Source organism: Myotis yumanensis, unplaced genomic scaffold, assembly GCF_028538775.1.
Source record: "Myotis yumanensis isolate MYYU_CA2020_CCGP unplaced genomic scaffold, mMyoYum1.0.hap1 SCAF_2, whole genome shotgun sequence".
In the NCBI taxonomy this organism is placed as follows: Eukaryota; Metazoa; Chordata; class Mammalia; order Chiroptera; family Vespertilionidae; genus Myotis; species Myotis yumanensis.
Window position 1 is genome coordinate 29,998,856 of NW_027223753.1, and position 21,507 is coordinate 30,020,362.

At 42.3% G+C, this 21,507-nt stretch overlaps 1 protein-coding gene across 2 annotated transcripts in view; it reads left to right on the plus strand.

Moving 5' to 3' along the window:
* Nucleotides 1-21,507, plus strand: part of FOXJ3 (forkhead box J3) — a 129,926-nt gene that overhangs the window by 13,773 nt on the left and 94,646 nt on the right. For both annotated transcript variants that reach the window (XM_070404988.1, XM_070404989.1), the window contains exon 2: nt 16,068-16,128. In XM_070404988.1, the coding sequence (XP_070261089.1) occupies nt 16,085-16,128 (44 nt within the window). In that variant the 5' untranslated portion in view covers nt 16,068-16,084. The remainder of the gene's footprint in view (nt 1-16,067; nt 16,129-21,507) is intronic.

Below are 21,507 nucleotides of genomic sequence, written 5' to 3' on the forward strand. Positions count from 1 at the left end.
TGCCAGAGATAAAGTAAAAAGACAGAGTCCCTGTTGGCAAAAACACTATCTTTTAGTTTGGGAGAGACATCACAGAGAGATACTTGGCATATGAATATCTTGGAATATCTTGCTTTCTAGTTTTTAACTAGAAAGGCAGAATGACAGACAGCTTGTTTGAAGAACAATGCATTTAGTGGTGTGGATAGATGGCTTTAAGAGGAGCTGATGGCTTCATAGTTATTTCTCTGACTGCAAAATATTGAAAAATCCTTGATCTAAAGAATTTCCTTATGTAAGGAGCATTTCTTATTGAGGCAGATAACCTATGCATTCAAATTTATATCAGATTTGCTTTGCGAGTGTTATTAATTAACCTGTGTTGATTCTTCTAGGATGGAGACTAGTGTCTTTTTTGTGTTTTATCCTCTACTAGAGGCCCGGTGCACGACATTCGTGCACTGGGGGGTGGGGGGGGGGTGGGGGGGTGGGGTCCCTCAGCCCAACCTGCACCCTCTCCAATTTGGGACCCCTCGAGGGATGTCCGACTGCCTGTTTAGGCTCGATCTTACTGGATCGGGTCTAAACGGGCAGTTGGACATCCCTTTCACAATCCAGGACTGCTGGCTTCCAACCACTCGCCTGCCTGCCTGCCTGCCTGCCTGATTGCCCGTAACCACTCCCCTGCCAGCCTGATAAATGCCTAATTGCTCCCCTGCCAGCCTGATTGCCCCTAACTGCCCTCCCCTGCTGGCCCGGTCACCCCTAACTGCCCTCCCCTGCCAGCCTGGTTGACCCTAACTGCCCCCCCTTGCAGCCTGGTCACCCCTAACTTCCCTCCCCTGCAGACCTGGTTGCCCCCAACTGCCCTCCCCTGCTGGCCCAGTCACCCCTAACTTCCCTCCCCTGCCGGCCCGGTTGCCCCTAACTGCCCTCCCCTGCCGGCCCGATTGCCCCTAACTGCCCTCCCCTGCTGGCCCGGTCACCCCTAACTGCCCTCCTCTGCCAGCCTGGTTGACCCTAACTGCCCTCCTCTGCAGGCCTGAGTCCCCCCCAACTGCCCTCCCCTGCAGGCCTGATTGCCCCCAACTGCCCTCCTCAGCAGCCCTGAGTCCCCCCTAACTGCCCTCCCCTGCAGGCCTGATCGCCCACAACTGCCCTCCCCTGCTGACCATCTTGTGGCGGCTATCTTGTGTTGGAGTGATGGTCAATTTGCATATTACTCTTTTATTAGATAGGATATCCCTCCCTGCAATCATTCTAGCTTGTAGGTGTTCTTAAAATGAGGTGCTCCAAACAGAACACAATACTCCATTTGTGAACTAAGCAGTGAAGAGTACATGGGACTGTATACCTTCCTTGGATCTGGATTCTATTCTGCTAATGAATCCTGAGATTGTATTTTGTTTCTTATTAGCAGCTGAGTCACTTTCTTGGCTCATTATCATTTCTCATAGTAATTTACAAGAAGTTCTTTGAGTAGATTCAGAGAGATTTCCTATTAGTAGAGCTAATAAATGAATGCTGGTTTTCTTCTGATTAAGTCCAGGCTGTTTTCTCAGAAGTACCAGTCATTCTTAAGCTTCCTGAAATCTGAGAAAGAAAAGAAAAAGAGTTAATTGTACAATGCTGGATTTGACCAAGTAACAAAGTAATATCAAAAGTCCTACTGCATTGCTGAGTATACTCAACAGTAGATAAAATATAGTGATTTGCTATATATCTATCAGAGTCAACCATTATTAAGCTATTTGCCAAACATCTCAACTGTCTTTTGCTTAAGTATTCTATTTTTTTTTTTTTAAGAGGAAGCATGTTCTTTTGTTTTTTATAACATACATATTTTTTGTTGATTTCAGAGAGGAAAAGAGGGAGAGAGAGAGAAAAACATCAGTGATGAGATAGCATCATCGATCGGCTGCCTGCTGCATGCCTGCTACTGGGGATCGAGCCCGCAACCTGGGCATGTGCCCTTGACCAGAATCGAATCCAGTACCCTTCAGTCTGCAGGCCGACGCTCTGTCCATTGAGCCAAGCCAGCCAGAGCAGCTGCTGGGTTTGATTTAATCAATTTCCAGACAAGGTCTACCCATTATATTTGGTTATGTTTCTTGCCTCTTTTAACATAACACAGACCACCCTTACTTTTTGCATAATTTTACTCCTTCTACTTTGACCCTTCATGTCTCTGTACCACGTTCCTTTACTGTTCTTTTATATATGTGAGTTTTCCTTCCTTTACAGCAGTTCAGCAAACATTTTTTTAAAATATATTTTTACTGATTTCAGAGAGGAAAGGAGAGGGAGAGATAGATAGAAACACCAATGAGGAGAGAGAATCATTGATCGGCTGCTACCTACATAAATCCTACTGGGGAAGCAGGCTGAAACCCCGGCATGTGCCAGGAATCGAACCTTAACCTCCTGGTTCATAGGTCGATGGGCAGGCAAACGTTTTGAAATATTTATCATGCACAAAATGTGCTAGGCATTGTGGGAGATAGAAAGGTTAATTTGACATGTACCTGGCACAATGGTAGAGACAGAAAGAACATGAAGCAGATTATTTACCTTCCTGGTCAGGCTTTATTATATAGTCGCGCCCCCTTCCCCCTTCCCAAAGCTGCCAGTTGAAAGTTCTTTATGCATTACTTTAATCATGTCCTGATCAGGGATTCTTTTGAATCAATCCAAACTAAATTGTTTTTGTCTTGTTACTCATTGGTTCTGTTAGCTCCCCCTTTTAGTTAAACTGGAACTCTTCAAGGCACAAACATCCTTTTTTCTTTTACCAAGTGTATATTATTGTGTAGAATTTTCATTTCTCAAGATTATGGACATTTTGGGAGTAGAAATCTTGTCTTATTTTTCTGTATAATACTGGGAAGCGTAAGTACTCCTGGTACATATGCCAGTGGGCTCTTCTTACTGTCTACTACCCTCTCAGTGTCAGCCAGAGCTTCTGCCAGTTAAGGGTGAGTAATCTAGGTCTGAGTCTCTTCTCTTACCTAAAAGCCTCCTTTAAAAAAGCCCATTCAGTAGTCTAAAACAGATGACAGATACATGGTTCACATGTTGCCACTTCCCCATCACCATGTGCAAACTACTAATTGCTGGTTGTATTTAGACATGACCTTGTCAGTGTAGCACTTCAGGCAGCCACTACCTATCCTATATAATAAAAGGCTAATATGCAAATAGACCGAACAGCAGAACAACCGAATGACTGGTCGCTATGATGTGCACTGACCACCAGGCGGCGTGCGTGGAACATGGTGGGTGTCTGCAGCAGGTGGCAGAACACAGAACATGGTGGGCGTCGGCCACAGCAGGACGGTGGAGCAGTTGAGTGGGGGCATCAGACCAAGGCGGGGCGCTGGTCGCTGTCATCAGGGCAAGCCTCTGGTGGTTACTGAAAATTCTTTGCTCCTGCTGCCAGCGCCAGCCTCACTTGCACCCACTTCCAGCGCCAGAGCCACTGCTCACACTCACTGCAGGTGCCCAGAGCTGGCCCCAATCACTCGGCACCATCAGCGGGTGCAAGTGGTGGCTGCGGGCTCTGGTCACCCCCCAGGGCTTCTCCACCTCCCCCTGTTCCTGAAGGGCAATTGGGGCAGCAGCCTCCGCTCACACCCACTGATGGCGCTGGCCCCAATTGCTCCGTGCTGTTAGCAGGTACAAGTGGGGCCGGTGTCGTCAGCACATGGGAGTGGCAGTGGCAGGAGCAGGGCTGCTAGCAGACAGGGGACCAGGAGCCATGGCAGGAGGGGCAGGGTAGGGGCGCGGAGGATGGGCCTAGATCCACCTCTGTATCCATCACAGCCTCACAGCCCACAGTTCCTTTCAAGGTGCACGTATTCGTGCACTGGGCCCCTAGTCCTATCTACGGACAAAAGGGTATTTGACCATACCTTCGCTATGCTTCCCATTGGCTAATCAGGGCAATATGCAAATTAACCGCCAACAAAGATGGCGGTTAATTTGCATACTAGGCTCCAAGCGGTGGAGCAAAGCCAAACGTACCCAAAGCCTGCCGAGCAGCGAGGCCTCATGGCCCCGGGATCAGCGGAGCCGGGAGGCCTCATGCCCCCGGATGGGCGGAGCCGCGAGGCCTGACGGCTTTGGGGGGGTGGGGGGGGACTGTGGCCGGAGCCCAGCCAGAGCGAAGGCCTGGGTCCCGGGTGCCAGAGGAAAACTGGTGCCAGCAGCCAAGGGAAGGGAAGGCCTATTGCACGAATCAGCGCGATATGCAAATTAACCACCAACAAAGATGCGGCCAATTTGCATACTGCAGGCAGATCCTGCTGCGCTGCCCCAGCGTGGGATCCGGGCCTTCCGTGTCTTGGGCGGGGTGGGCGGAGCGGGCGGCAGCGTGATCCAAGCTGCCGCCTGCCCCAGCGTGGGATCTGGGCCTGCCGTTTCTTGGGTGGGGTGGGCGGGGCGGGTGGCAGCGAGATCCCCAGCCACCACCCGCCCCAGCATGGGATCTGGGCCTGCCATCTGTGACTGGGGGAGACGGGGCAGACGCTGCAGTATTGGGCATGCCATCTGCCACCCAGGGAGCGGCCCTAAGCCAGCAGGTGGTTTTCTCCCGAGGGGCCCCAGACTGTGAGAGGGCACAGGTTGGGCTGAGGGACCCCCCTCCCTTGCCAGTGCACAAATTTTTGTGCACGGGGCTTCTAGTCTACACTAATAAAAGAGAAACATGGTAATTGGCGTACGACCGCTACCCTTCCCATTGGCTAATCAGCGTATCCTTATGCATATTAACTGTCAGCCAAGATGGCGGCCGGCAGCCAGGCAGCTGTAAGCAAACAGGAGGCTTGCTTGCTCCTGGGACTGCAGACTCCAACATTCCCCGTTCCCCGCCTGCCTTGCAGGCCTCTGAGCTGACAGTTTGAAACTTTGTAACAAATATAGCTGGCTGGGATCTCAGAGCTGAAGTTATACATTGTTTCGATTATAGAATGGCAAACAAACCAGCAGTGGAAGCCTCAGAGCTAGAGCCAGAGCTAAAGCTGGCCCAGAAGAAAAAAAAAAAGAAGAAAAGGAGCGGTTGGGAGCTTCAGTCAGCCTGAAAGCAGCCCTCAGCCCCTCACCCAGACTGGCCAGGCACCCCAGTGGGGACCCCCACCCTGAAGGGTGTGTGACCAGCTGCAAACAGCCATCATCCCCTCATCCAGGCTGGCCAGGCACCCCAGTGGGGACCCCCACCCTGATCCAGGACACCCTTCAGGGCAAACCAGCCGGCCCCCAGGCCTCTATCCTATATAGTAAAAGGGTAATATGCTTCCCAGCACCGGGATCAGCGGAGCCAAGAGGTCTCCTGGCACCAGATCAGCATGACAGGGTGCAGCGCCCAAACCCCCTGATCACTCTGCGGCTCTGTGTGTGACAGGGTGTGGCATCCCAACCCCCTGATCGGCCCTGCTCTGTGTGTGACAGGGGGCGGTGCCCTAACTCCCCTATTGGCCCTACTCTGTGCGTGACAGGGGAGCTACCCAACCTCCTGATGGGCCCTGCTCTGTGCGTGACGGGGGGGGGGGGGCAGTGCCCCCCCTGATTGGCCCTGCTCTGTGCATCACAGGGGGTGGTGCCGCAACCTCCCCATTGACCCTGCCTTGAGTGTGATGGGGGCGGTGCCCCAACCCCCCCAATCAGCCCTACCCTGAGCATGACTGAGGGTGGCATCACAACCTCCCAATCCGCCCTGCTCTGTGCATGACAGGGGGCGGCGCCCCAACTCCCCAATCAGCCCTGCTCTGAGCCTGACCAGGGGCTGCACCTAGGGATTGGGCCTGCCCTCTGCCACCCAGGAGCAGGCCTAAGCCAGCAGGTCGTTATCTCCCGAGGGGTCCCAGACTGCGAGAGGGCACAGGCCGGGCTGAGGGACCCCCCCTTCCCCCCCGAGTGCACAAATTTTTGTGCACCGGGCCTCTAGTATATTTATAAAAGGCCAGTGGCCGGAATGCTGGAATGCTGGAATGACCAAATGACGGTCACCAGGAGGTGCATGGAGCACCTCTCGGTCCCTCCTCTTCAGCCCACAGGCTTCGATCGCAGCAAGGCTGGCGGCTGGCAGGTGGGCGGGGCAGCCAGTGGTCGGGGCTGCAAGGGTAGCGGCGCGGTGGGTGGGGCCGGGAGATTTCACACGCTGGGCCTCTAGTGGAGCATAATTGGCAAAATGATATGAAACTTTTTTGCTATCCTTGTTTTAAACCAATAACTCCCAAATAAGTTGTGGATCAGAATCACCTGAGATACTTTTAATTCGTAGATTTCCTAGGTTTTACCCTACAATCTTGAATCAGGATTTTCAGGAATAGGATAGAAATGATTCTTAAAGTTGATAGTGGTTTGTAGACTAGCTTTGGGGACCAGACATGTACTTTTATTTTGTTAACACTTGGAGTGGGGGAAACGAGTTAAGTCGGCTCGCGTGAATTGCGCGTACTCCGCGGGAGCCGTCTTAACTCGGTTCATATAGATTTGGGGTGGAGTGCGGGAAACGTGTAAACTCGGGCCGATTGTAACTGCGTATTACCAAATATTTGTTTGTTTGCCGTTCACAAAGATACCTACCTGCGTATGCGAACCGTTTCATACCCATTGGGGTAATAGGTATCATAAAAATCCCTGATTTTGCGCGGGAAACCTAAATAATTGCCCGCGCCATCTTATATTTTGGCGGGAAATTCACCCCACACCGGAGTGTTAAATAGGACTAGCAGTGGAGAGGATAGCCTCCCATCTTTCCAGTTGCAGTATAGCATGTCATTTCTCTGATGATCAGTATGTTCTGATATGTTCAATTTACTTTTCAGGGATGTGGTAGGATCTCTTACTTTGAATTATACCAGGCAAAGCTCATGAATCAAATGCCCAAGATAAAGATACAGGATATAGAGAGGTGGCTTTCTAAATATAACTGAGCTTAAAATTAAAACCTCAAAACCCTTCGGTCCTCTGAAATCTTATTCTCCCTGTGAATATCCTTAAAAGTTTAAAATGGAAGAGCTCAACATTTTTGCATGGGATATTTTTTTGAAAATTTTATATATATTTAATAAAGATGATTTAAACATGTAATGTGACTTCATTTCATATATCTTTGTCAGATTTTCCATAAAAATAAATTTAAAAATTGAGAAAAAAGTTCTTTATTAATCCACATGGTTTGATTTTGGAACTGGAAATTGTGGTTAAGTTATTGAGCAAAGTACAGAGACTGAAGCTTCAGGATTATCCAGTGAGTTAATGACAGAGCCAGAAATAGAATCCAGTGTTATTTGCTTGGGTTATGATTTGGTTTGAAGAGGGTGGCCTGTGATTTGTTTACATAAATTGCAGGAAGTAAGGTTTGGGGTTTGGAAGAAGTTATAGCTCTCTGATGTTTCGCCAAGAGTCTCCCCTCTCCCACATTAACCACCTATTTTATTGACACCAGTCCTAAACTGTGGAGGGTAAAGAGGCAGTTAGGCCCTAGCTGGTTTGGCTCAGTGGATAGAGCCTTGGCCTGTGGACTGAAGGGTTCCAGGTTTGGTTCCGGTCAAGGGCACATGCCCAGGTTTCAGGTTCGCTCTCCAGTAGGGGGCGTGCAGAAGGCAGGCTCTCAATTTTTCTCATCATTGATATTTCTATCTCTCCCCCTCCCTTCCTCTCTGAAATCAATAAAAATAATAAAAAAATCTATAACAATAAAAGCATAATATGCAAATTGACCAAATGGCTGAACAGTTGATGACCTTCCAGACGAAGCCTGGGCTGTGAGGGTCAAGGCAGCCGGGGCTGCAAAGGCCTACTCTTGCATGAATTTCATGCATTGGGCCTCAAGTATATATATAAAATTTAAAAAAAAGCAGTTAGTTCAGAGTTAAATTTCTAACTCTCAAAACAGTCTTAAAAAGCTAAACCTGATTGTTGGTTGGCATGCCTTCCCCTTCCCCTTCTCTTATTAGAGAACTAGGGGCCCAGTGCACGAATTTGTACACCTTGAACAGAACTGTGGGCCACGAAGCTGCAGTGGGCACAGGGGTGGGTCTCGGCCCATTCTCTAAGCCCCCGCCCGGCCCCTCCTGCTGTGGCACCCAGTGCCCTGTCTCCCGGCAGCCCCGCTCCCAACGCTGCCGCTCCCATGCTCTGACGGTGCTGACCCTGCTCGCACCCGCTGATGGCACAGAGTGATTGGGGCCAGCACCAGCAGGAGCTGTGAGCGGGGCTGGCACCGTCGGCGGGTGTGAGCGGCACCTGCTGCCCCAATCGCCCCTCAGGAGCAGGGGGAGGTGGAGAAACCCTCAGGAGCAATCGGGGCCGGCCGGCAGCCACCGCTTGTACCTGCTGACGGCGCTGAGCAATTGGGCCCAGTGCCGGGCAGTGGGTGTGAGTGCCGGGCAGTGGGTGTGAGTGCCGGGAGGACTGTGGTGCACAGGAGCAAAGAATTTTCAATTAACCACCAGAGTTTCGCCCCAGTGACAGCAACCAGTGCCCTGCCTTGGTCTGGTGTCCTCGTTCACCTGCTCCACCATCCTGCCGCAGCTGACGCCCACCATGTTCTGTACGCGTCCCCTGGTGGTCAGTGCACGTCATAGTGACTGGTTGTTTGGTTCTGCCATTCGGTCTATTTGCATATTAGGGTTTTATATATATAGATAAGAAGTCCTGGCCCTGGTCTTATTTTAGGAGAAAATATAACCTAAGTTATTGATTTGTAGGCAGTGGTAGAATGGTTTCCTATAGAATTTTTTTCAGGATGTATACAGGTGTATAAAACTTTTATTTTTAAAAATATATTTTTATTGATTTCAGAGAGGAAGTGTGTGGGGGGGAGAGAGATAGAAATATCAATGAGAGAATCATTCATTGGCTGCCTCCTGCACGCCCCTTCTGGGGATTGAGTCTGCAACCTGGGCATGTGCCCTGATGGGGAATCTAACCATGCTCTCCTGGTTCATGGGCCTGTGCTCAACCACTGAGCCTCACTGGCTGGGCAAACTTAAAAAAAAAAAAAGAACCATAAGTGTATCTTCATTGGACATCTTTATGTAATACGCAGTATGGTTTGGAAATAATGGAGCCCACCAGAAAACAAACTTTCCTGAACCACTATTGGTTCATGGGGTTATAGATTTGAAAACAGTTGCTATAGTAGAGTCGCTTACTGGTGAAACTATTACTTTTACTCTGCCCTTTCTGTTCCAGTTTGGAAGATGGGGGTGGCTCCTCGTTTTTGGGGGTATATATCCTAGGAGTAGAATGGCTATGTCATATGGTAACTGTTTTACAAACTACCAAATTGTTTTCCCCAGTGGTAGCATTATTTTACATTTTCACTAGCAATGTTTGAGAGTTTCAGTTTCTCCACATCTTTGCAACTCTTGTTATTGTCTGTCCTTTTGATTATAGCCTTCCTAGTGGATGTGAAGTGGTATCTCATTTGTGTTTTTTATTTGCATTTGCCTAATGACTAATGATGTTGAACACCTTTTCATGTACTTAATGGACATTTGCATATCTTCTTTGGAGAAATGTCTATTCAAATTTTTGCCCATTTTTTTTCAGTCAAATGCTCTACCCTTGAGCTGTATCTTCAAATCTTTACCTGTTTTTTTTTTTTTTTAATATATTTTATTGATTTTTTTACAAAGAGGAAGGGAGAGGGATAGATAGTTAGAAACATCGATGAGAGAGAAACATCTGTCAGCTGCCTCCTGCACACTCCCTACTGGGTATATGTGCCCACAATCAAGGTACGTGCCCTTGACCGGAATCGAACCTGGGACCCTTGAGTCTGCAGGCCATGCTCTATCCACTGAGCCAAACTGTTTAGGGCCTGTTTTTTTTTTTTTAATGGGGTTGTCTTTTATTTTATTTTTTAAATATATTTTATTGATTTTTTTGCAGAGAGGAATGGAGAGGGGTAGAGAGTTAGAAACATTGATCAGCTGCCTCCTGCACGCCCCCCACTGGGGATGTGCCTGCAACCAAGGTACATGCCCTTGACCGGAACCGTACCCGGGGCCCCTCAGTCTGCAGGCCGACGCTCTATCCACTGAGCCAAACCGGCCAGGGCAATGGGGTTGTCTTTTAATATTATTGTGATGTAAGACTTCTTTATATATTCTGGATATCTACCTTGCCTTTTTAACTGCTAATTAGTCCTACGTTATTTGCTCAGAGGCGGAGAGAAGTAATAGATACAAAGACTATTAAAAAGACCTGGTGAGTTTTCAGTGAGACCTTAGTTTTTCTTATTTTTAATTTACTCTCTTTTTCCACTCTTGAGAAACCTAGTTTGTTCGTTCATTGAACAAATAGACTGCTGACTATATGCCAGGTTTGGGGGATATAACAGAGAACAAAATAAATAAAAGTTCCTGCTTGTTGTGGAGCTTGCATTCTAGCTGGGGAGAAACAGTTAACAAGTCATATCAGATAGTGAAAAAAGCAATGAAGAATAAAACGGGATACAGTGTGATGAAAGTTGTAACATATTCTTCACCTTTCCTGATTACTTAAACTATTCTCTCTGCTCTGTTTGACCTTATTGCCCTTTCCATTTATTTTCATCCTATACATCTTTAGCTGAACTTTAATTTCCCTCTTGCTCCTAATTCTTAATCCCCCTGAAGTCTAACTTTTGATCTTACTAGTCCACAAAACCACCCTTCAGTATTAATGATCTTCCATTAAAGGCCATTATTATCGTCTCAATTTATGATCTATGTGTAACACTATTACCTTTCTTCCCATTAAATCTCTTGTTATTTCCAGTATGATTTTTCTCAAGTTCTTTTTAAACTAGTTTCTTTTCTCTTAATTATCTCTTAAGTTTGGCCTCTCTTCCTTTAATATTCCTGTGGTGAATTTTGATCATTCTCACATGATTTTAATTGCTTTCTGAGAGCATATGACTATGAGATCTCACTTAGCTCATGCTACACCCGTGCTTTCAGGTTTAGCTAGTGGAGCTGAGATGAACAGCTGATTGCTACTCATGGAGCAGGATTCTTTTCCCTTTACTCCTTCCTCGGGCGGATTTCTCCTGTTCAGGCTGATTAACACAGGTTATTTCCATGACTGCTTTAATATTTATCTGTGACTATTGACAATTCACAATGCTCAGTCAAGTAATCTGAATCAGAGGGTTTATTCCTTCATGGATGCTAGTGAATTTTATACTTTTAAGTCTTTTGAAAGATAGGGCTGAGTTCAGAACTTAAAAAAGAAGGAATAGTCTTTTGATCTCTAGTGCTATAGCATTTACTTTAAACAAATTTAATTCTTTTGTCTGGTGTTAGGCTGGTGCTTTCATTCAAGCTACTGTCACAGTGAGGCATGAATTTTTCCTTTTGTATAGAGGAGGAAATTAAGCCTTAGATAAATTAACAATATACTCATGGTTACAATTGGAATTCTAATCTAGGTCTTGACTCAAGTAATGAATGCTTTAAGTTCTTTGTAGACTATAAAGCATTATATCTGTGGGTGGGAGAGAGAAGAGTTCATAAGAATTACTTGGGAGCTTTTTCAAAATACTTAGCCCCATTTCACCTCCTGCTCCCAAATAATGCATTATTATACAACTTAGTCTGTTAAATATCTGCTTCCTAAATGTGATAGTGTGTGACTCAGTTTAATATACACTTGAAGACTGCTTATATTAAAAGAAATTCCATATTCTGTTGTTGATGGAATACAATACACTAAATTCTATTAGAGCATACCCATCAGTGAATGACTGGTTTTACTAATTCTGGTTGTGCCATTCATCAACATAAACTTTCTTGTACGTTCATATTCAAAAGATTTGGAGAAAAAGCTACTAGGTGTTGTTGGCACCAGCTTAAACAGTATAAATTATGGATGTAATTGAATGAGTTAATATAATTGTTTAACTGTAGTTTGCTCCAGAGATATAAGCTTGTAATTTGGAGGACACTGTGATTTTCCTGACCTTAGCCTTTTCTTGTGAGATTTCCATGTTGCTAGTCATTTGCCTGGGCAGGGAGAAGAAGATTGGCATATGTTTGTTATTTTAGTTAACCAGCCTGGGGTTCAGGACACCATTTAGCAGCAGCAATGTAGATTAAAATGAAGAAAATAGAGAAACAAAGACATTGAGACTAGAACACATTAGAAAGATATTTAGGAACTAGAGTTGGTAGTGAATGGTAACTAATTGGAGGTTCTGCCCTAACCGGTTTGGCTCAGTGAATAGAGCGTTGGCCTGCGGACTCAAGGGTCCCAGGTTGGATTCCGGTCAAGGGCAAATACCTTGGTTGTGGGCACATACCCAGTAAGGGAGTGTGCAGGAGGCAGCTGATCGATGTTTCTCTCTCATCGATGTTTCTAACTCTCTATCCCTCTCCCTTCCTCTCTGTAAAAAAATCAATAAAATATATATTAAAAAAATAAAAAAAACAATTGGGGGTCCTAAAGGTATTGATGTGGGGGACTCAATATATAAGAAAGATCCCTTTCTCTTGCCTGAATTCTGAGTTGACTGAGAAATAAAACAAGAACCAACAAATGATAAGTGAAATATTACTGTTTGTACAGTTGGTTTTTTATTGAGATAAAAATTCACATACCATAAACGTCACCATTTTAAAGTGTACAGTTGGTAGTTTTAGGCTAAAAGTTTTTATTTGCAAGGTTGTACAGCTATCACCATTATCAAATTCCAGAACATTTTCATCATGCCCAAAAGAAACCTATTAGTAGTCACTCTTTCCCCTGCCATCCCACCTACCCTTTCCATCATCTCCTGGCAACCACTAATCTACTTTCCATCTCTAGGATTTGCCTATTCTGAATATTTTATATAAATGGAATCATACAATATGTGGCCTTTTGTGTATGACTTCTTTCATTTAGCATAAGGCTCTCAAGGTTCATCAGTGTTGTAGTGGGCTTCATTCAAAAAAAAAATTTTTTTTATTGATTTCAGAGAGGAAGAGGGAGAGAGAGATCGAAACATCAATGATTAGAGAGAATCATTGATTGATTGCCTCCTCCACACCCCACCCTGGGAATCGAGACTGCAACCGGGGCATGTGCCCTGACCAGGAATCGAACTGTGACCTCCTGTTCATAGGTCAATGCTCAACCACTGAGCCACGCCGGCAGGGCTGGGCTTCATTCCCTTTTATGGCTGAATAATATTCCATTGTATATTATGGATATTGTATAGATATGCCACAGCTTATTTATCCATTTATCAAATGATGAATATTTGATTAATTTCTACTTTTTGGCTGTTACAGATAATGGTGTTATGAACACTATGCAGGTTTTTTGTGAGCATATGTTTAAATTCTTTTGGGGATATGCACACACACACACACACACACACACAGATATACAGGTGCCTAGGAATAGAATTGCCAGGTTATATGGTAACTTTTGGAGGAATTACCTTTGCTTCTGATAAGGGTGATATCATAGAATATTGTAGAATGTGGCTTAGTTTGAAAAGCCAAATAGTCTAACTTTCCACATTCTCTCATTCCCACCCAACAGAACCCAATATAGACCATGGTACAGTCCACCTGATGTCAGATTGTTAGATTCAACAGAGCAGGCACACCCAGATTACTGCTTTACAGAGTCCTGGATGTAGGTTCTGGAGTTATCTCTAGTCACTAAGTTATTTACCTCTTTGAGGAGTGGGTTAAGAGCCCAGGAGTATTTAAGAGAAGTCAGTCATTCCTCATAGAAATCAAGATTTGAAAAGAAGTGTGCTACTCTAACAAAGGAAATGAAAGCTATTTTGTCACATTAGGAAATATTTTATAGAAAGATAATGAATTCAGTTTGGGACATGTTAAATTTGGGATTTCTAGTTGGGCATGTTAGATATTTATGTTGGAGATCAGGAGATTTATAACTGCCAGAGGTACAGCTTTGAGGTTCATATGCATGCAGGCAATTGAAACACAGGAGTAAATAAATCACCCATAAGTAAAACGGTAGAGAAAAGTATAGTAATTCCCATATCTAAGTCTTTGAGGTGTTGGTTGTTCCAACTGATGTTTCAGCTGTACCTTACTCTGAGTGACTCAGTTCTGAGTTTTGTGATTTTTGATTTTGAATTTGTTACTTTTGGAACCTTATTTGTGGGAATTCTTCCAGGCCGAGATCAAAGGCAGATTCCTTCAGAGGATTTGCATTTGCTTCTATCAAGATTGGGTGGGGGACACTACCAATGTAGAACTACCCTAAACAGAATTCTGAATATAAAGCTTTTAAACCATAATTAGGTGAGAGTCAGCTACTGTTGAATGCAATCTTGGCCCCCATCCCTTCCCCAGCACTCAATGCCAAGGGTAAGAAGGCAATTTTCTTGGTTAACACCTGGACTTTGCCTTTGCCTCTGTACCTTGGGCCCCGGTAGGCTTTGGGATTGCAAGCTGATATCCACAGGGTTTGGCAAAATGCCCTGAAGTTGAATAAAAGCTGGTTTCTTTTCTCTGCATACTTTTCTAATTTTCCTTTCTTATTTAGTCTTTGGACTTGATCATGCCTTGTTTTATCCAATGTTTGTTATTTTAAAGGTTTAAAATATTTTATCCAGTGTTTGTTATTTTCAATGGCATGTTGATCAAGCTATCTATTCTGTTATTCTGGCAGAAATAGAAATGTCTGTCTCTCTTCAGGGCATGCAGGGACAGTTGTATGCAGGGAATTCAGTAAGCTTCTAAATCAAAGGTTATAAACTTGGGACAAAATCCAATGTTTGTTTGGTCCACATAGTATTTAGAAAATAAAAATCAGGAGATTTAAAATAAAAATTTGGATATCTTATTTCTCTTGAGAAAAATTAGAAGACCTTACAATACTGGGCTTGCAGTCTTGTTTAGTAACAATTTTCTAGAACTAGGAATAGCATATGATTTCTTCAGAGTGAACATGTTTTCTTTAGTTGCTCATAATCTTCATCAGTTGTGTAACGTATGCATATGTATACACATACTTATTCCAACTTCTCTCATTCATGTTACCTGTAGACATTTGTGGATCATCCTTGTGCCCAGTATTAGTGCTAATAGACAATTTCACATTTGTTCATCGATTTATTTAATTCTTACATCAAACCTGCAATTTATTCCTGATGAATAAATAAAGTTATATAGGTGGTATTATTGCCAGGTTACAGATGAAGTAACTGAGGTTCAGTGAGGTTTTATATGAAATTCTTCAGGGTCTCATAGTGCCACAGTTAGAATTTGGCCCTAGAACTCTTTCATTCAATGGTCTTTCTGTTTCAGTGCTGTTCTTCACTTTTTTTTCTTAAACACATTAAGCGCCTAGTCCAGTGGTCGGCAAACCGCGGCTCGCGAGCCACATGCAGCTCTTTGGCCCCTTGAGTGTGGCTCTTCCACAAAATACCATGTGCGGGCGCACACGTACAGTGTGATTGAAACTTCGTGGCTCATGCGCAGAAGTTGGTTTTCGGAAAGGAGATAGACGAAACAAGTATACAAGACGAGTGTGGATGGGAGAGTTGGAAGGGGTGGACCTCAGTGAACGTACCTCAATCAAATTGAGGACGTTTTTAGCAAAGGCCAGCTTAGGAGTACCCTAATTAAGTTAATAACAATGTACCTACTTATATAGTTTAAGTTTAAAAAATTTGGCTCTCAAAAGAAATTTCAATCGTTGTACTGTTGATATTTGGCTCGCTGACTAATGAGTTTGCCCACCACTGGCCTAGTCAGTCATCAGTGACTGACACTATACTTTCTGTCCGGAAGACAAAACAGGCTGGGTGCTTAATGTGTTAAGCAATGGAATTATTTCAGTGAAGTCCAGGATATAAAGCCAATACTGCTTAGATTGAAGAGTAGATGGGTGGGGGACAATTATGTGGGAATGAGAGTCTGCATGCTCAACTTTTTGGTAGCCTTTAGGCATCTCTTGGAACCCCTAGGATTCTACTAAACAGTTTGGACACACCCTGTATAACATAAGCATAACAATTTGTTAAATTTTATATGTTTTCAGAGTGTTTTAATTAGAATTGTAACATGATTTATAGTTTCATTTACTTTGGAGCACCTGATAAATAACTCTTCTCTATTTTTCAGATTCTCTTTGTGGCCAGATGGGTTTGTATGGACAGGCTTGTCCATCTGTAACTTCATTAAGGTGAGTGCTCCTCTTTTTCTTTATTGGAGCATGTAACATTTTACTTGGGAGATATTTTTACTTATAGCAATATTTGTGGTAATGGGATTTGGATCTTTTAAGTTCTACTTGGTGAATTTACACGTGTTCTTATACATGAAATAACATAATTTTATACTTTGTCATTTCTTTTTTTAAAAACTAATCTCTTGTTTGAATTGGAAAATACAGAGTAAATATTGGTTGCCTTTGTAGCAGATTATTAAATGAGATTAGATGCTAATTTAAATTTTAACCTCTTTCTAAAGGAGGATGTAAACATGTTACCTAGGTAAACATGTTACCTAATGTAAAATAGAACTTAGGAACTAAGTTATATACAACCCAGTGGTTTTAGATTTTTTGAAGTTGCCAAATCCTTTACAAGTTAAATTTATGTGAAATCCAATGAATAAAACAGATAAATGTAGGACTTTTCTCCTTGCTTAGGTTACCATTTTCTGTCCTCACATTTATCCCCGAGGGGTTGCTGCAGTTCCCAGAGTACAGATTGATAAGATAATCTAAATCTAGTCTGTTCATTGAAATCTTTCAGACTAGAATATGAAGTGTTGATGGCAACACTTACCAGTTACGTGTAGTATTGCAGATAGTAGTACCATTTATTCATTCAGCATGTTGAGCACCTAATATTTTGTCAGGCACTATTGTAAATGTTGGGCTACAGAAGTGAACATAGCAGATAAAAATCCTATAATCATGGAGCTCATATTCTGGTGAAGGGACAATTAATGAGCAAGATAAATAAGAAGTATTTGTTAGTGATAGGGTTAAGGCGAAAATAAAAGAGAGAAGAGGAATAGGAAATACAGTTTTTTTGTTGTTTTTTTTTTCTTTGTTTAAGATAGGGTAGCTATGGAAGACTTTACTGAAAAGTGACATTTGAATGAGTCCTATCTTGGATATATGGAAGATGTGCATTCCAGGTAGAGGGAATTCAGGAAGTGCCAAGGCAGGAGATTTACTTGTCTTGTATGTTGGAGGTCACTGTGGCTGGAACAGAGTGGTGAAGAGAGCTAAACTTGCCTAGCTTTGGAGGGCAGAGGAGAGAGAGGAAGGATACAAAATTGTTAGAGCCATGAATGTGAAGCCAAGGAATCCTTAGGCTGGAAAGAAATTCTGGTTGTCTAGAATTCCACAAAAGGAAAATGAAGTTGCCTTCGTAGTGTTTACACACACTTGAGTTTTCAACAGACCAAGGCTGGCTGTTCTTTTTCCTTAGTAAAAAACTTTACTCCATGGCATAATGGTATATCTTTCCCTGAGAATGCATCTTCCAGCTTATAATGGAAACAGATGGAGGGTTGCTTTTCTACTTTGTTAACCCCTGCCACCTCTCCGCCTTCCCCCCATGCTACCAAACAAGGGATACCTGTGTAATTCTGAAAAGAACTTTTTAAAAAGAGTATTATCTTTTTTTAAATTTCCAAAGCTGCTATAGAACTAATTTGACTTAACGGTTTTTAATGAGTATGATGGGAAGAGTCATCCTCCCTTGCCCGAGCCTTGATCTGAGTGTGTGCAGAAGGCAACCAATCGATGTGTTTCTCTCACATCAATATTTCTCGGTCTTTCCCTTTGCCTTCCACTCTCTCTAAAAATCAATGGGAAAATATCCTTGGGTGAGGATTAAAAAAATAAAAATTAAATACATACATCTTTTATTTCTGTAATATTTTATAAAGTCCATTTATGAACCAGAGAAAACCATTGTTTGTCATTGGTTTTTCTATCTGGAAGCCAGCGTTGGTTTGATATATGAAAAAGAAGAAAAGAATGACTATTTTATAAAATTAGGGATTTTTTTTGGCATCATACAAGTATTCTGCATAAACAATAGCAGCAAAATACAATAATACAAGAATGACTATTTTCTGGTAGTGATGGGGGGACACTGGATTGTTTAAAACCACAATCAGTTTTAGTCTACCTTTCCAGAGAGTCTTCCTCAAACCAGAAACATTTTTCTAGAAATAGAACCAGAACTCAAAACTCTCCTATATATACTGCTGGTATATCTAGGAAGTGGCTAGCCTTAAAACAAAAAACATCTGAGTTGGTGGAGAAGAACTGAATATGTGGCTGAGAAAGAGGAAATTGGTAGGCAGGTAGGGGTTTGTAGGCATAGGTAAGAATGAGAATTGACAATTTATGTGTAAGTGAAGATAGGAGGTGGAACGAAAATGTGTGACATTTAAAAAATTTGTTGGGGGCCCTGGCCGGTTGCGGGTTGTGGGTTTGATTCCTGGTCAAGGGTATGCACCTGGGTTTCAGGTTTGTTCCCAGCTAGTTAGTAAATGGATTAAAATTCTTCTCTCCCCTTTAGATATTTAGGGTAAACAAATTAAATATTGTTTGCTATGAATGATACTGGATCCTTGTTTAATTTGAATATGTTAGGATTATTTTTAAAATTACATTATTGTATTTTATAATTAAAAAATCTACAATGGAATATTACTCAGATATAAAAAAGAATGAAATTTTACCATTTTCGACAGCATGGATGGGTTGACCTAGAGGGTATTGTGCTAAGTGAAGTAAAGGGAGCTAGGGGGAATAACTTAATAACTTGTTTCATTAAACAACTAAGAAATATAGTACAAAAAAGATATTTTCTCAGATCTATTTTGCTGCTAGTGTTTATGCAGAATACTTGTATGATGCCAAAAAAATCCCTAATTTTATAAATCACTAGACTTCCGGTGCATGAATTCGTGCACAGGTGGGGTCTGGCTGGCCCTCCCTGATTGGGGCTGATGGGGCTGGGCTCGCCCCCTAGTCAAACTCCTGGTTGAACTCCCGGTCGAGGGGACAATTTGCATATTAGCCTTTTATTATATAGGATGTGAAATTATATTAAAATTTATATAGGATTCACAAGTAGGCCTTTTAATTTGAATCAACTACATTCATATCCTGAGTTTAAATAATGTTTGGATAGTGAATACTGGGTCATCTATAGCTATTCATTTCCTGAGTTTTGGAGAGCAAGAGTGAGAGTTCAGATAATGATGGGTACAGTTTCTATCAAATAGTAGAATCTTAAAAAATTTAGCAGAATCTGTTTGGTTCCTGAGTTTGCATAAGATAGGTTTGAATCCTGAGGTATACCTGTGTTTTTATTTCAAAGTACAGATTCGGTAAGAGCAAAAGCTCACTTAAAAAAAAAAAAAAACAACCAAAAGCTTTCCTTGAACATTTGCTTTATTTAGGCAAGTATACACATATCTATAATAATAAAAGTGTAATATGCTAATTAGACCGGACATCCTTCTGGAATGCTGGGGCTTCGAGGGAAGCCCAGGTCCTGGGTGCCAGAGGGAAGCAGGTGCCGGCAGCTGGGGTAAGGAAGGCCTACTCTTGCACGAATTTTGTGCATCAGGCCTCTAGTATGTTTATAACATACTTCTTTCACATGTTGTAGCAATAGACTATTTTTCATAATTTGGTTTGATCAAAGCAAAATAAAATTTGATGACTTTGGGGACTTGTTAAAATGGGGCCTTTTCTGTATTTCTAAACTGGCTAACATGTATTAGCGGATTTATTTTATGGTTCATATGTGTATGTAGCCTGGGATACTGGCTTATCAGTAGCACTTTAAGTAGTTTCTGGTGACATACACCCCCCCCCCCCCCCCCCCCTTCTACATAAGATTTCTTCCTCTTGTTATCTTTTTCTGTTTTCACACTCATTTTTCTTCTTTTTTGTTATGCTTCTTCTTTAAAGATGCCTTTTATTATTAATCCAGTGTATCTGTTTAGAATATGCTAGGGAACACGGATATTTTAGCACCAGAGAAGCTCATGTGTTATATTAGTGTCCCAGATGAATTTCCTGTTCATCTGTTTCCTCCTGTTGATACTGATGACCCTGCAATTTAGAACAACCAGAAGAGGGTAGATTTGTTTTAAGGCTTCTTGCCTTGTTTCTAGTAGCAGGGTTTGGTATTAATAAGGCAACTCTGGTATATAGTCTTAGAATCAGATAGATACAGGTTCATATCTCTGCCACATATTACTCGTATGATCTTGGACAAGTTACTCCACTTTTACTAATTTTGCTGTTACAGGATTGTTAATGTTTACCTCACTAGTCTGTTAGGATTCATGGGACTAAGTATATACATAAGGCATCTAGCATATTTTTTCTCTTTACCAGTTTGCAATAGTAGAAAGCAAAAAGAATCATCTTTTTTAGAATAAAAGAGGACAGATTTTGTATTCTTTGCTTCAACTCAAGAACATGTGAGAAGAGGATTTCTTTTCCCCCTTTTTTCTATTTTTTTCTTTTACCCTAAATTCTTAGATTCTCGAGTATCAGTAATGTCCAGGTTTGTAACTGGCCTTCAGGCTAAGGATGTTGCTGATATTTAATATTATATGTTTATTTTTATAATTTTATGCTCTTAGGTCTGCCCCACACAGGAACAGAAATAGCTTTTACATTGTCATTGCTATCTTTTATCATTATTTTTATCAAACTTTTTTGGAGTTGATAAAATCTATTCTCATATTTAGTTTTGGCATGTTCCGATTAAATGAAGGTTAATGAGAAAAACTCTTAATTTTGACCACTATAGAAACTTTTTCTAAAATGTACTTTGAACTTTTCTGGCTTATCTTCTAAAGTTTTGCTGTCTAATACGGTAGCCACTAGCCTTATGCATTTACTTAAATTTAAATTAATTAAAAGTGAATACAAGTTTAAATCAGTTCCTCAGTCACATTAGTCACATTTTAGGTGCTTAGTAGCCACATATGCTAGTGACTATCTTATTGAATAGCACACAAACATTTCTGTAATTGCAGAATGTTCTATTGGATACTGCTGGTCTAGCTCACTCTAAATGTAATTTAATCTTTCATCTAATGCCTTAGGGCTTCCATTTCTGAACATCAGGTATTGAAGAGTACCATTGACTGAAGGACATTATAAAAGTTACTTTTGTTACTAAATATTGGCCTTGATAGCATTTAAGGTGCTCTTACTTCTAGACCAGGCATTATTTAAGCATTTTAAAGTATATTAATTAATTCCCACCAACAACTCTATAAGGTTGGTACAATTATTATTCTCGTTTCACAAACTAGGAAACTGAGATAAAGTTAAGCAACCCAAGGACATGCATTATATTAAGGGACAGGATTGAGATTTATACATAGATCTTATTTTAGTGCCCATGCTCCTGATTACTAAATTTTGCCTCTTGGTTATCAGTATTTGTTATAATTTGAGGCTTTTTCTTAAATGAGGGATACCATAAAATATTCCACTTAATTGATCATACCATAAAAAAATAAGTACAAAAGGAAAGATTAATGCAGGAGACTGGAA